This window comes from Scyliorhinus torazame, chromosome 21 (assembly GCF_047496885.1).
Source record: "Scyliorhinus torazame isolate Kashiwa2021f chromosome 21, sScyTor2.1, whole genome shotgun sequence".
NCBI classification, from domain to species: Eukaryota; Metazoa; Chordata; class Chondrichthyes; order Carcharhiniformes; family Scyliorhinidae; genus Scyliorhinus; species Scyliorhinus torazame.
In genome coordinates, this window is record NC_092727.1 from 31472903 (window position 1) to 31489380 (window position 16478).

The 16478-nt window shown below is 41.7% G+C and overlaps 1 protein-coding gene across 9 annotated transcripts in view; it reads left to right on the top strand.

Moving 5' to 3' along the window:
- The window catches only part of gramd1ba (GRAM domain containing 1Ba), a 1045225-nt gene that overhangs the window by 843793 nt on the left and 184954 nt on the right, over positions 1-16478 (top strand). For 6 of the 9 annotated variants that reach the window (XM_072486670.1, XM_072486672.1, XM_072486668.1 and 3 more), the window contains one exon: positions 3323-3346. The exons of the other annotated variants lie outside the window; for them this stretch is intronic. In XM_072486670.1, the coding sequence (XP_072342771.1) occupies positions 3323-3346 (24 nt within the window). The remainder of the gene's footprint in view (positions 1-3322; positions 3347-16478) is intronic. 9 annotated transcript variants of the gene reach the window in all.

Sequence of the window (16478 nt, forward strand, 5' to 3'; positions counted from 1 at the left end):
TTACGTGGCAAAATACCACACGAAGGAGACAATCAGAATCTGTTTTTAAAAATTTGACTTGTTAGGGAATTTAAATTGAGCAACTTTGAACTAAATGGAGTAGACCGTGCACTATTATTTTGAATAATCCTGCAAATCCCTTCCATTTAACTTTTGCTAAAAACATTTAAATAGTTTATTCAAATCTCACATCCACAAAACGGTAATTCTGCTCTCATGATGTCTCTTTTGTCCATTGATATTGGATAATCATCTGAATAGAAAAATAACTGCAGGGCTATGGGAAAAGGTAGGGAATTGGGGCGAGCTAAGTTTCCCCTGCATGGAGCTGGCATAACATGTTGACTGGCCTGTTTTTGTGCTGTGTAACCATTCTCTGAACGGCACTGCCTTTTGTCATAGTATGCCACTCAAACTCTGAAGATCCCTGATTTGATTCTTGCCCTCTTCTTAATTATGATCATGGCAGAAACACTGCAGTTGACTTCATGGTGGTTGGCAGAGGGAGGAAAATATGATCAGGTCTCTATTCCGGTTTATCACCTGTGCTAAAAAATGTTTTGATGATGGAAGGATTGGGCTTGACTATGTTGCCCCTCAAAGTTGAGCATTTTGCTGATAGTCTTGACTCATGCATGAGAAACAAAGATTCAAGTGAGAAAATACAAGAAAAAGTGTACACCTGAGGGTATAGTACCTCAATATGTGTCAGTGCTCTCAGAAGAGTAAATATTGGAGAGATTATTGCCAAGGATGAACACTTTCACACAAAAAGGGTTACTGCTTTGGGACTTCCATTGTGCCAGTGTTCAGGTTTTGAAGAACAATATATGGGCTTATTTAGTATCCGATTTTTGCATTATCTGATTTCTCCCATAAAACACCCCATATAAATTATGTGGATGTTCCAAACCTGATGTGAGAAAATAGAATTGTAACAAGTCTGCTTGGTGCCAAACTGATGCATTCAGCAGGTACAGAATGTTCACTTCCTCTCCTTGTCTTTGAAACAGATAGAACACTGACCTTTCAACAATTTCATAACAATGTGTTCATTATCTGGACAGGAGTCCCAGAAATGGTGTGACCTCAGATTGGGAAGGATATGATGCAGGTCAACCTCCTTCATAAGTATCTAATGTGGTGGTGAACAGAAATAAAGGAGGGAATAAGCAGCGAGGAAGTTTTATACAATAATCCTAACATTTGATGGTATTTGTGGTGCTTTGATTAAATATGTAGATGGTGCTGATCATGACAATTGCAGTAGACCACCTTCCTTGAAGTCAGGTGGTCATGAGATTGAATGCAGCCATACATGTAGTCAAGCCAACTGCTGCCCTTCGTCAATCAATGCTGTAAATTTCTAGTTACCTGACAGATGGGGTGGTTTGTTGTGAAGGCATGCCTGTTTTTCTGGCAGAGGAGATTTTGCTGGAGACAAAATGCTACTAGAGAGTGGAAAGTCAACTAGGGAAGTGACTGCTAACTTGACCCCATCCTGTGCATTTTCTGTCAACCAACAGTGGAATATCATTTGATTATGAACATGCGTCTACGGTTTGTATTATGAGCACCATTGTGCAACGGTCCTCAGATCTGCAAGTTAGAGAAGCTCGGATGGCTGGAGGGCTACAAAAATAGATTAAAATTTAAATAAATTAGGCGGCACAGTGGTTAGCACTGCTGTCTCAATGCCAGGGACCTGGTTTGATTCTGGCCTTGGGTGATTGTGTGGCGTTTGCACATTCTCCCCATGACTGCAGATGCCCCAGTTTCCTCCCACAGTCCAAAGATATGCAGGTTAGGTGGGATTATGAGTATAGGGTGAGGGAGTGGGTCTAGCTAGGGTACTCTTTCGGATGGTGAGTGCAGACTTGAAGGGCCATCTGGCCGCCTTCTGCACTGGAGGGGGAAAACAAATCTCTCCTCAGCTAGTGTTTCTTTGTAAAGACAAGCGCTGGGTTCTCCCTTTCAGCGGCTAAGTGCCGGCGCCAGCAGAACATGTGTGGTCTTTTACAACCACAAAATCAGCGCTGACCCCTCACTGGTCCCGGAATCAGTGAGGGGCTAGCACCGGCGCCAGGTGAAACTCCCGTCTCCTGCACCGAAAACGGCCAGAGAATGGCCAGGTCCCTGGCCGCGCACGCATACGGTTGACAACCTGCAGCGGTTGCTCTGTACAACATGGCGCAGGCCATGCACGGTGTGGACCCGACCCGCCATCCGCGACCCCCTGACCATACCCCATAAGTCCCGCCAGCCCTCGTGGACGCCTACCCGGCCAGCGGCACGGATCCTGGCTGAGTGTGACGGCGCCGGACACTGACTGCAGCCACCACGCCGGGTTCCTGCACAGCTGAGACCACACGTGTCCCACATCGGGAACGCGGCCCATTGGGGGTGGAACATCGCGGGAGGGCCGGCCGATGACACGGTAACGCGCAGTGTGTTGATGCCATTTTTTAGGGGGCGGAGCATGGCTGACCGTAGTCAAATGGGCGCCGGCCCCGTTTTGTGTGTCGGAGCCCATTCTCCACCCAATCGAACACTATTTTGGCGTCGAGCATCAGAAAATCCTGCCCCCAATTTTTTTTTAAACAAATAATTGTCCATTGTTTATCAGATTAATATTAATCTAATATTTTCTTTTCTTAAATAAACACACATTTTTATAACATCCATTTGGATGCAACTGTTCCTGGTCCCATCATTCTTTACTGACTTCTGTCTTCAGAACATAACTAAAATGTTCATAAAGTTACAATAATCAATTTCTTGCTTCAAATAAGATTTGTCTTGAATGTTTCAGCGAGAGGAAAAATGTTATAAATACTCCAGAAGGAATGATTGCAAACTGGCGTTATCTCTCTCTTTGGGAAAGAAGAACAGAAGAATGGGAAATTTGTCCTCCCTGAAGTATCCGTGTATGATGAATTATTAGTAAAATTGAATTTATAGTCTCCCTGTTGTAGAGAGAGAGACACCTTGGTATTGTTTCATAACCACCAGTTGATGGTTTTTTCGATCAAACCACAATACTTAGATAATCAGTCCTCACACTGTTAATTGCATGACTTTTGCTTATGAGCCTGACCTTGTTACTCTTTGTGATGGAGTTTTAATTCAGCAGTAGCATAACAAAAGGGCATGATCATGTTTGTTGGAACTCTTCCTTATTAAACAATCTATTCACTCCTAACATCCAAATTCTTTTTGAATGTATTATTATTTTGTTAGTTGAAACCAGTGCATGAGTATTTCTGATTCTTTGCTTTCTCATTTTGATTATTTGTTTTATATTTTGTGTTTCTTTTCTCAGTATGACCGCCTAAACCTGATAAAAGTAAGGCCAACTCCAGTTTGCTCTCCGTTTCCCTTTTGTCTAATTAGAATTGAACTGATAGCTCCAAAATGCTTTTCTTCGCCAGTGTTTTTGTTTGTGATTCAATTCCTTTCATCGCTAGTAGCTTCCAGCATTCTTGCATCTATTTATAGACATTTAGCCTAGCAAGCTCAACCCTCATTTATTACATTTGATTCAATGTATGACAACTGCTTATCCATCACCACTTGGGTTAGTGTGCTGAAGGAATTCTGTCTTTGCAACGGATTACGACCAAAAAGCTGGTACATTGCAATTTGAATGAAGCATGCAACAGCCATTAAAAGGGCAGGAAACAACTTGTTACTAATCAGATGCACTTATTGATATTGTGGATATATTGCTTACTGTGTCTATCATGAACTAATCTTGCGTAGTATATACTGGAGTTTTTATAATATAGCTACGTATAAACCAGTTTATAATCCCATTAAAGAATGGGAAAAGGTTTGGCAGCTGATTAACAAAGATCATATACCAAATCATTAAACTCATTTTATCTTGTTCCCTCCCGCTACCCCATCCTTTGATTCACAAAAATTATATGTTACAACGGCACCATCATTCTTTTGGGATTGATTAAATCAAATTTCCATTCTGCTATTATAGCACATTCATAAAATCCCTACAGTGCAGACGGAGGTCTTTAATATGTTATGAGTGACCAAGAGGAATGCATATTTTCTCTCATGTCTACATAATTGATTAAGGGCCAAATCCCATTGTACAAAATTACAGAAGAAAACAACTGTTTGAATTATATGTTGCATCTTTAATGTCGAAAAATACATGTCAAGGTACTTCATAGAGGTGTATCCGAAATCTTGAATGCTGAACCAGAGAAGGAAATATCTGGAAAAATGTTGAAATGCTTGGTTAAAAAAGAGTTTTAAGGCGGAGAGACAGAAGGGTCTATACCGAGAATTCCATTGTGTTCGGTCGAGATAACTGAAGGCAGTGTTGGAGCAAGGGGAGAGGGCTGATGAATATAGAATTCTGGGGAAGGGGATTGTAGCACAGGAGGAGTTAGTTAGGGAGTTATGTAAGATGCCCTAATTGGTGTACAAAAATAGAGGTTAGTCTTTGGTTTAATCTCAGATGATCTACGTTTTTTAGTTTCTTTTTGCTTGTGGATAGCTTGTAATTTTTTTTGTTTTGCTTGTAAATATTTGCAAGCAATAATGAAGTGGTTAGAACGTGTTCATTTTAGCTGACTGTGCTGCTTAGTTTCTGCTGGCACTGCAGAATGAGAGATTCATGTTTGTTGACATTTTTGTAGCCACATGGTGAAACAAGATGGCCAAGGCAATCTTCAGATAAGAAATGAAACTGTGCAGCTCCGAATTATTCGATCCATCCTAAATAGTAAATAAGTTAGTATCTGGTGCTTTGAAAGAAATATACCATTTCTGATGGTATCGTTCATAATAACTCGTGGAATGTCTCAGCAAATCAGCAGCAACCGCATTCATGAGAGACGGCCTGTAAAGATCTTAAACTTTCCTTAGCATATTGTAGAGCAAGCAATGAAACCAATTTAGGGTTTTGTATAACGTCAGCACATTATAACCACATCCTGTGACCTCAGAAATACCTTCCCTGAACTTCAGAGAATACAATTCTGTACAAACCACCGATCATTGTCTGTGGGCCTACAGCAGGACAATGACACTGTAATTCTTGGTATAGTTGCTAAGTTAAGTCTGGATTTTGCCTGCTTTCCTGTGGGGAAGTTCCTTGTTTCTACAATAAGTCATCTAAAGCTGTGTTCAATTAAAAATTCCCCTTGTGGAGTAGCAGGAGTGCAGTTACGTCCTCGATACCAGCGTTTTTCAAACTATTTTTCCGGGGACCCTTTTTTTAAGCAATCAGCCAACCTTCGGACCAACCCAGCCGACCTTCGCGACCCATGCCGGCCGACCTTCGCGACCCATGGCGGTCGCCCTTCGCGAGCCATCATTTTCTCTTGCCTTGTTTGCTGCTGACAAAATGGAGGAATTGCAATCGTGCCCAAAGCACGTGATGTCAATGTTCGGGGGGCGTGACCTGCTCTCTGCCTCCCTTCAGGCAGGAAGATTACATAGAATTTTTTTTTAAATCTCCTGAATCTCCAATTGCACAAATTTGCAGGCAACAGCCACAGCAGCAGGCTTTTTTTTTCAAGTTCGGGGGTGGGTTTTATTTGATAATGTTTTACGGGAAAAAATGCAGAAACTGAAAATGTTTTCGTCATCTAGAGATTGGAGATTCACCACATTTCACCTCAACATTACAATTAAAAATGTTTTAAAAAAGACACTTAAAAATCAATTAATTGACAAAGCTCCCAAATACGACCTGCAGGCACTTTGTTTTAGAATGTTTAAAGATCAAGATTTAAAAAGTTGACATCTCTTGGTTGAAGTTACAGCTGTGGTGATGACGAATGTGATATAAAATAGTTCAAATATTAGTTACAGTAATGTAGATGTGGGCCAGTTTAATTCTAGTGAGTTCACAAAGGGCAAAGGAATTCAGAAAACATGGCAAGGAGGATGGGGGAAAGGATGCTGGGTAACAAGAGGCCCAGGGTTAAGGAATGCGAAGAAATGCGAAGTGAGCCAATCAGGATGTATGGCCAGGTCAGGAGGGGTATAGGATGACCTATGGGACTCGTGTAGGTGAAACTTGATGCCATTTGAATGTATTTGCAGAGATCTCTTTGTCTCTGACCTCATTCATTTTCGAGGGGTCCAGGAGACAGCTTCTGTGTTCTGAGTCTCTGTGAAGTGAGTCAGCCTTGCAAGTTGGTTAAAATAAATAATACTATACCTACAAATCCATCTCGAGTTGTATTGAGGCCAGACTGACGGGTAAAGAATTCAATATTGTCATTTGGTGCCGAAACCCTGGATTTCTGTAGACGGTCACCGGCCAGCTGCAAAATCAGAATTAGACTGATGTTGGACAAGCAAAGTGGAAATGGGCCCACAATGTGTGTAGCAGGAAAATTACCACATTGATTTTCCCCTCTTCTCATGGTCTGATTGGTCTGGTCACTCGCGGTTGCTACGGAAAGATCATCTCAACGAAATCAAAGGTCAGTCTGGGGATTAGAAAATTAAACTGATGAGATATCATAATATTGATAGTTCAGTTTTGGGTTAATTTTGGAATTGATGGGACATCGAAATGATGGTTTAATTCCACGTGTGAGTGTTTTTGAAACTATAGTTGATTAAGCTAAAATTGTATCCTTGGACTGTAGTGGCGAGAAACGCAGTCTTGAGGACTAGTTGGAGATTATGGGGAATTGCTTGGATAAATTTCGAAACAAAGATGCATCCATAGAACTAGATGCTGCATGTTAGTTAAAGTAGAAGTCTCTCAGGGTTAACAGCAGCCAAAGTTAAAGACTACAGACAGTGCTTCTCACACGGGCATTGAGATAACAGGCAGCCTGTGGTGTAATCGGATACCTTTCTTTCGAGTCAGTGAAACTCCAGCAAAGTTATGTTTTGAATTAATTAAAGGATACCAATGGATTTCTCCACCTCTTTGATACAAGTTAATTATTTTAGCAAGCAATTGATTGAAATTGCCAGAATCTTAAGTTTGAATTACTTGAAATAATGTTTATTTCATTTTATTTGTGAATTAATAGAAACATAAAGAAACTCACTGACACCATTTTAAAAAGTGTAGATCTGGAGATGACAGTTGACTTTTCTCCGGTATAAATCACCGTAGTTAACTGCTCCCTCATTGATAGCAGCCAACATTTTTGTGAATGTAAGAAAAACTTGTTAAAAGAAAAATTGTTAAGATAAAGAATTAATTAAGTTGTAAAAGTTATACAAGTTTGTGTTAAGCAAATCTTAAATTCAGTTCTGAGTTGAGATCAGAACTAAGCTTCCAGTTTGCAGTAATTCAATTTGAATTTTCAAACATTATAAGTTTTAAAAGAAAACTGTTGAAACCTTTTTAAGTAACTTTGCCAAGTAGCAAAAATTGCCATTGGTTATAAACAGGCAAATACCTTTTTTTAAAAAGAGCCCAAGTATGAAAGCTATAGAGTTAATTGGATTATGGAGACAATATTGTCAAGAGGAGAGGGATAAGATCATGTTATCAAGTTGGCAAGAAAATGCCCTTAAAATGGGGGTTCCAATTAGTGAAGGGGGGAACCAGAAAACTCTGGAGATCTTGAAAAAGGAGTGTGCATTCAAAATACACGCGCAAGTAAAGAGAGGGTGGACTCGAGTAAAAAAAAAAAGGGCTACGTAGTTCAATGGCTGGCCTTGCATTGACAGACGCAGATGATGACCTAGAGAATTGGACCATGTCGGCTGCACCAGTAGCATTGTCTGCACTAATTCCAGAACCACCAGGGTATCATAATTTATATCCAGTCACTGCTCCCCAGATTCAAATCATGCCAGCCTCTCCAGCCCCTTGGGTTGATAGTTTGGGTCCTATTTCAGCACCTTCACCGTCTGTTAGAGAAGGGGAGCTCTGTTCCACAAGCCCAGTTAGCTCTAGGACCCGATCTTGGACAATGAGAGAGGGGCCTGATCCTATCCAGAAACAATTACGCATACCATCTTAGATCCCTTAAGACCGATATGGTAGGACAGAAAAGTATGAGAACAAAGAAAGAGGACGGGAATGGGTCTGAGTAGCCGGAGCTCCCCCTATCGAAAGGGAACAATGTCAAAGTCTTTAAAGAGCCAGAGGAATTCGCTAAAGCGCCCCCTAGTGAGACTCTGAGACAGTTTCCGATGAGGAAAATACCCAACCCTGATGTTGCAACAGCAGCAGCCCAGCCCACGATAGACATTTATTTCCCATGGAGACCCAGGGAGATGAATGACAGGAAGAAATCTCCTGCTGCTTTCGTAGACTATCTGAGAACTACCATCTCAGTTTATCAAGCTGATTCTAGGGACCTCTGGGCCCATGCCTTGGACGATGATAGACGGGCACAAATCCTGAATGCATTGAATGGCACATTTCAAAAGCCCATAAACATCTCTGCTATCTTAGACCTCAAACCTAAAAAGACTGAAGAGCCAGAGGAATTTCTGGAATGTTTTAATGAAATCTACCGTGGACAGTCAGGCGACTTGCTGTACCAAAATGGTCAGAATTCCCCTCAATATTGTGCTATGTTAATGCATTGCCTACCACCTTCCGTGGCTACTGCCGTGAAATGTAATAACATGAATTGGACAGAGAACGACCCTTCCCAGATGGCCCGGGCTGTCAGATTTTAGTGGGAGGAGGGTGTAGGCCAGCCAGAAAGGAGGCTCAGTTACAAAGATTAAGACTGAGTTTGTAATGAAAAAGGATGATCTGAGACCCCAATCAGCGGCAGATATAGAGGGAACAATGCATGTTTTAATTGTGGACGAACAGATCACTGGCATCAGGAATGCCCCTTTAAAAGATGGGCAGCAGAAGGAGACTACCCGACCCAAAGGAAGGGGTACCCACCAAAGGGAGGACAGACGACGTACACCGACTTCTCCCAGGCAAACCCTTTCCCAACACAAGATTGATTAGCTAATTTAGTCATAAGGACTCTCCAATCGGACAGGGAACCTATTATCTCTCTGCAGACAGGAGATCAACATTGCCCATTTATAATCGACACTGGAGCAGCCATATCTTTGGTGCAATCATGTTCCATGGACAGGTGTGTGAGTATCCTATTTCTGAACCTGTGACAGTCACTTATGAGAATAAGTCTGCAGATCATCGGGTTTGTGGTGACTACTGGATTGGACTGTAACTTGTTAGCCCGAGATTTACTGTGTATCTTCCAGCTACAGCTAGAGTGTGGAGACGAAGGGGTAACGATTCAATCATGGAGGATGAGACAACAGTGCTATATTTCTATTACACCCCAGTGGTGGATGTTAGACATTGAACACTCACTGCACCACGTTACCCTGGCCTATGACAGAACCGGACAGAACAGGGTGTTAGAGGACAAATACCGGCCGTTAATTGGGACTGAATGGCCAGTCAAGATTACAGCCACAGTCACGGGAAAAGAAGGTACAACCGATTTTGTTACAATACCACCACATTTATGGCCACAGTCAGCTTCTGTAGGCCCTCATATTACACGTCAGGTCCACGACCAGTACCATGCCAAGGATCTGGGGCCTATGGTAAGGAGGGCAGTGGATCATTAAGATCCAACAGAGTACGCACTTCAAGTCATGCCAGACAGCACTTCCATAAAATATTTTGAGGTCCCTGAAATGATTAACACTCGACTTCAGCATCACCTGGGACGTGACGTTGTGGGATATGTCAACCCACAGCTCTGGAAGAATAGGGGATTCCTTACCTCGGCCGGCACGGAAATATCCCACCGGGGTTTAGTTAATGACCTACTGCAGGCTCTCCTTATGCCCGTGCAGATTTCCATCATTAAATGCGCTGCCCATACCATACAAACGGTAAGACCCCAGTTGACGTTGGTAATGAACGAGCAGACTATGCAGCGCGGACAGCTGCGCAAATTCAGCAAGAGATGATGCCTAAAATGTTAGGTCAGACTAAACGTGCTGCAATAAATCGGTCTGCCTCTGACAAGCCAATGCCAACCATCCAAGACGTCATAAGGTTACAGGAGGACGCTCCTGAGAGTGATAAACAAATGTGGAAACGGTTAGGTTGTACATATGATTCTGTTTCCCCTTTGTGGACCATGCTAGCACATCAGACTTGTATGTCTGATGTACTGGCTTTATGGGTCATCGAATGTGTACACTTTGCAACTCATTGTGGGGCTCGGGGGACAAGTGATTTGTTGCTGGACACTTGGTGGCACCCTAAAATGCAGGGGCTGGCCCAGAGTATCAGTAATCGGTGTTTGATTTGTCAGCAATATAACACCGGCAAAGGTGTCCCTTGTGGTATGAGGCAAACTCTGTTGCCCAGTGGTCCCTTTGAGACGCTCCAAATGGATTACATTGAGTTGGAAAGGTGTCAATGTTATAAATATGTTTTGGTTATTGTGGATGTGTTCAGCAGATGGGTCGAGGCGTATCCGACTACCAATAATAAAGCTGCTACTGTGGTTAAAATTCTGATGTGGGAAATCATTCCCCGGTACAGCATACAAGCACCCAACAGGGGCCACTCAGCCGGATGGGGAATTCTGAGCGTCTTGACACAGGGAGGTGTGGGGGGTTCCTTGGCGGTCAGCGATAGGAATTATTTTATTTGTGGCCTTACCATCCTGGGAAACGAAACCTTGGGAGCCCTCGGGGCAATAACCAAGGAATTGTCTCAGCTGCGGTTGTTTGCCATGCAGAACCGGTATGCTCTTGACTATCTTCTGGCCCGTGAGGGTGGGGTATGCACCATCGTGCAGGGCAAGTGTATCATGGGAGTTCAAGACCTAACCGCTAACATTACTAAATTTATGGATCGCATACGGGATCACCTGGATGGTATGCAGGACCCTGGCACTTGGGGTAACTGGGGATTCGGAGGTTGGAAGAACTGGTTGATAACTATGGCCATGTATTTAGCAGTGGCACTCGGCTGTATCTTTGTGGGCCTAGCCATTCTTAAATACGTGATGGGTAGAATGCAGGGTGCACTGGAACAGATAGACGCCCCTAGAATCTTGGCTGTTAGGATCCACAAGGGTGCAGCGGATAATGGGGTACTGCAACAGGAATTGGAAATGCAGCGACGAATCTTCTTAGATGAGGAGCCGTAGCTACGGATTGAATCGATAGGTTATCATGAAATGATAAAAGGAGGGAATGACGAGTGTGATATGAAATAGTTAGTTCAAATATTAGTTACAGTAATGTAGATGTGGGCCAGTTTAATTCTCGTGAGTTCACAAAGGACAAAGGAATTTAGAAAGCATGGCAAGGAGGATGGGAGAAAGGATGCTGGGTAACAAGAGGCCCAGGGTTAAGGAATGCGAAGTGAGCCAATCAGGATGTATGGCCAGGTCAGGAGGGGTATAGGATGACCTATGGGATCGTGTATGTGAAACTTGATGCCATTTGAACGTATTTCCAGAGATCTCTTTGTCTCCAACCTCATTCATTTTCGAGGGGTCCAGGAGACAGCTTCTATGTTCTGAGTCTCTGTGAAGTGAGTCAGCCTTGCAAGTTGGTTAAAATAAATAATACTATACCTACAAATCCATCTCGAGATTTATTGAGGCCAGACTGACGGGTAAAGAATTCAATATTGTCAGTGAAACCATCGTTGGATCACTCACCATTCTTGGAGTAAGAGACTTCCATTTCATCAGCATCAAAGTTCAGAAATCAACCAATCACATCATTCTCTCTGAACTTTTTGCAGCCGGCTTTTAATAATGCCGGCTGCGAACGGCCTTCAAAAAGGCTGCAAACGGATTTTTAAAAATGTGGTCGCACTGCCCATGCATGTCCGCTCATCAGTGCACATGTGCAAAACCTTGTGCATGCACACTGATGAGCGGGCACACATGCGCAGTGCGGCCGCATTTTTATTTATATGTGCGTGGCCATTTTGAAGGCTGCTTGCAGCCGGCATTATTAAAAGCTGGCTGTTGCGCGTGGATTTGCGCGATCGGGAGCGCATCAACGGACGATTCCGCCACCCTCCTGACACCCGCCCGTGACCAACCCGCAGGTCGCGCCCCCAACTTTGACAATGCCTGCTCTCTGCAGTGCAAAGCATAGACCAATGTGCTGCAATGTTAGACTTGCTTTTAATAACTCTAACACTTGACTTCTGGTCTTGATTAGATAACATGTCACTTTATTTATCTTTTGAGCTGTTAATCATTAGCATTAAACATGAAATTCCCCAATTGTCTCCTGATTGCAAAGGATTAATATCCGATTAGAGATTATATTAAAAATACCCCACTTCCAGTACTTTTTGTTCAGTGGTCCAATAAGGGAAGGTGGGAAGTGGAATGAAAAGAGAACCTACAGAGAGGTAATATATACTTGGTAAACAGGCATACAAGTGAATTTAATTGAACGCTGTAGGCAGCATGGTAGCACAGTGGTTAGCACTATGGCTTCACAGCACCGAGGTCTCGGGTTCGATTCCCGGCTTATGTCACTGTGCGGAGTCTGCACATTCTCTCCTGTGTCGGCGTGGGTTTCCTCCGGATGCTCCAGTTTCCTCCCACAAGTCCCGAAAAACGTATTGTTAGGTAATTTGGAAATTCTGAATTAACCCTCTGTGTACCTGAACAGGCGCTGGAATGTGGCGACTTGGGGCTTTTCACAGTTACTTCATTAAGCATTACATTACAATAGTAAGCCTACTTGTGACAATTAAGATTATTATTATTAAACCTTATGGTCCTGTAACAAATGAAATCATAATTTGGCAAAGGTGGTCTGTGTAGTTTAAGAGTTAGGAGAAACAGTAACTCATTATTGGATATTGATGTATAGCAAAAAGCAAGCCAGAAAAGAAAATCCATTCTCAAAAAAACAGACCAATAAAACTTGTTTCAAAATGTTGACAGAAGCTCAATCGCAGTGTGATGAAATCAATATCTGACTCATCCTTTTTTTGGACGTAAAACAATATTAATGTCACTGATATCCTTTCATCGTCTAAAAATACAACTGGGCAATAACCCTTCACCGAATATAGTTGGGTTTGAGCAGAGGAGGGTCAACTATCAAATCAGTTCACACAATTTTATTAAAACGTTTCCGCTGTTGGGTATTTTATTTCTTACTGCTCATATTTACATTTTATCAGACCTGTACAGAGCCAGAAGCAGAGTACCTGTGCATTTTTTATTATCTTTTTCATCGTGAATCCTCTAAGTTCTACATGGGCCTTTTCCATCAACATTCTAACAATTAATTATGATTACAATTAATATGCTTTTCTTTCCATCAATTCTTTTGACAGTGGCACAATATCTTCAGGTGATTTGTAGGGAGGAAGTTTACTGGTCCCAATTGTATTTAACATTTAAACTTGCATACAGCTATTGAAATTCCCTAATTTCTAAGTCCTCTGGTGATTATGCTGCTTCACATAATCTGGTTCAGTATCCAAGTCAGGTGCCCACTGTTAGTTGCATTCATCAAAGTCAGGAATGTTAGTGTTGAGAAACTGAACTTTTTCCATTTTTGGCATCTAATAACTCCATAAACACTGACCTGCAACATATTTTAGAAAATGGTGATGGTAGGATGCACAGCCAGAACCCCCATTATTCAAGAAAAATCAGTTCTAAAAATCCAAGATTAATTTTTACTTCCTTTTGTTTGTCAATTTGCTTTTCAGGATGTAGTTAAAACAATTACTGCTGATATTCTTCTCGTGGGGGGAGAAATTGGCTAAAAGAAATTTCCTGAGTCTGTCCAATGGGAGATGAGTCATTGTCATCAAAATAAAAGGGTCGTTGATCTGGGAATTGATTTTTGCCATTTCCTTTACTATTATTTTGCTTCCTCTCTCTCATACAAGCTTGCAATAACCTCAATGTAGTCTTCCATAATGGTGTCATTAACGTGCATTGTTTAAAATTATGTTTGCCCTGGTAGCTAGATAGATCACCACAGTACACCTGCCTAAGGCTCCAGCTCTCCTGAGTGTACTTGATGTCATCAATGGCGGAAAGCCATTTCTCAGGTATACCAGAATTCCCCTTGGAGGGAGTGTACATACGCACAAGGGATTTAAACCTATACATGGCTGTCATTACTAACTGTGTGCTGAATCTGATTAAATCCTAACTTGGTTGAGAATTTGGCTGTTCTTTTTGTTCAGCAAATCATTTAATAAGTGAGGTTCTGAACTAATCCAAATATGCTGAACATGTGCATTAAATAAGAAATAAATAAAGGCACAAATGAAAGAGTGCAACTGCTCTTCTGCGCATTCATTATTCCAAGTTCTGCTGCCCAAATCTCAATGTGCACCAAGCCCCATTCACCCATCATCGTTTGCTTGTTGACTTACATTGGTTCCCAATCCAACAGTGCATCAATTAGAAAATTCTCATCCTTGTTTTCAAATCCCTCTATGACCTTGTCTTTTCCTTTGCTTGTAAACTTCTCCAGCCCTACAACCCTCTACAAGATTTCTGTTCTCCCATCCTAGTTTCTTCTGATTTTAATTGCTGTCCCATTGTTAGCTGCGCCATCAGTTGCACTAAGCTCATAATTCCCTCCTTGAACCTCTCACCCACGTGTATGTTTCAAATTTTATCTGACACCACTTCTATGAAGCATTACATTAAAGACACTATAAAAATGCAAGTTATTGTGAAAGTTCGTCAAGGAACTGGAGGCAGTTTGTGAGGACCTTGTGGAGCTTACCATCAAGCCAGGCCCAGAACTTCCTTCGACCACACTTAAGGGTATTAAATTGCTTAGCTCTTACAGAACAAGTGTGGATGCAGTGAGCCTAATGACTTCCTGTGCTTTTAACATTCTATGGTCCTATGAAATTTCATAAGATGAAAATACCTCTGTCAGGACTGTCAAATTCCACAGTTCAGTGCACGGAACAGAGACACCTAATGGCAGATCACTATGCTGTTTGAGATAGCATCATCATATGTACTTGGGCACTTATTCAAAGTCCTATGTTTGTTCTGCTTTCAAAACGTGTTTCTTATTTTCTAGTCAAGCTTCTTATAGAAATAGAAATTTTACAGATTGGCAGCCAATGGCTTTGGCTAGGCGAGGTTAGTTTCCACAAGTTCACAGTTATTTATCCATCAACTGGTAGAATTAGTGTTGCCTCAACTGTCGCTCCTCCCATGAATGATTGTCACTGTATTGTGTACAAAATCTGGTTTCCCTGGTGATGTTACGCACCAGTGAACAGTGGCAGGATTTAATAATAGTTGCACTAATTGGCAGATCCTTATGGAATTTTTCACAGTTAAATTGTTATTCTGAAGAAAAATGAAAAGTGAGCGTGAAATGCCAAAAACACATTTCAACCCATTTATGTCTGGAATTTGTTCTTCACATTGAGGATAACTTTTTAAATATTTGCAAGCTGTAGAGTTAAACCAATTAAAATACCAAGCATTTGTTTGTAGTGTGTGTGAATTTGTAATTCCAGGTGTGTGAATTTTCTATGGGCAAATGCTAATCGCTCTAAGAAACCACTAAGGTTTCCATTTTATGATTCTTGAATAAAAGGATCAGAAGTATTAATTTTGCTTAGATTCTTGCACTGCTTTTATGAGGCGCTACGCGGTAGATCATAAATTATAAGCCTCCTTTGCATTGACAAAATCAACCAGTCGGTAGTTACAGAATCTAAACTCGGAACAGATTTCACTCCTTATCCTATCTCAGTCATTGTAAAGCAGAGTTGAACCCCCGTTGATAATAGGAACCTGAGTGGGAAGCCTGCTTTTAACTGAATTGAAATAAAGGATGTTCCATCAATGTGGGATTAAAGGGAGAAACTGAATCTGATGCAGTTTTTAGTTTAGTAGTTTTTAAGAATCAAGGGAAGGAGAGCCCACTGCAGGCTATTGTGAAACATTACAATCCTTGTTCCTCTTGAAATACTTTGGGTGAGCAAATGTTTCCTACAAAGTGCTAACCTGCAATTTGGATTTACCAATTTGTTCTTTTACATCTGTTTTAGTGACATTTCAATATTTAGAAATGGCAATTAACAAAAATTATTTAATGTAGAAAGTCTGTCCAGTGTCTGGTAGCAGACGCACATCTGCCAGTACGCAGATCAATCCTTACTGCCTGTCATTTCTGTGAATTAAGTGATTGTGCTCTGGGTTCTACAGAGAGTCCTACAGCTACAAAGTCATGAAAAATAGAGCAGAGTATCTGAAAGAGGGCACTTCAGTGTGTTGGGAATTCTATCCACAGCAGGTACCCTTGCAGTTGCGTCACTGTAAGAAACCAAAATGAAACATAGAAAATAGAAGCAAGAGCTTCTATAGAAGCCATTTGGCCCTTCGAGCCTCCTCCGTCGTTCATTCTGATCATGGCTGATCATCCAAGTTCAATACCCTGATCCTTTTAGCCTCGAGCTACATCTAATTCCTTCTTGAAATTACTAAATGTTTTGGCCTCAACTACTTTCTGTGGTGGTGAATTCCACAGATTCG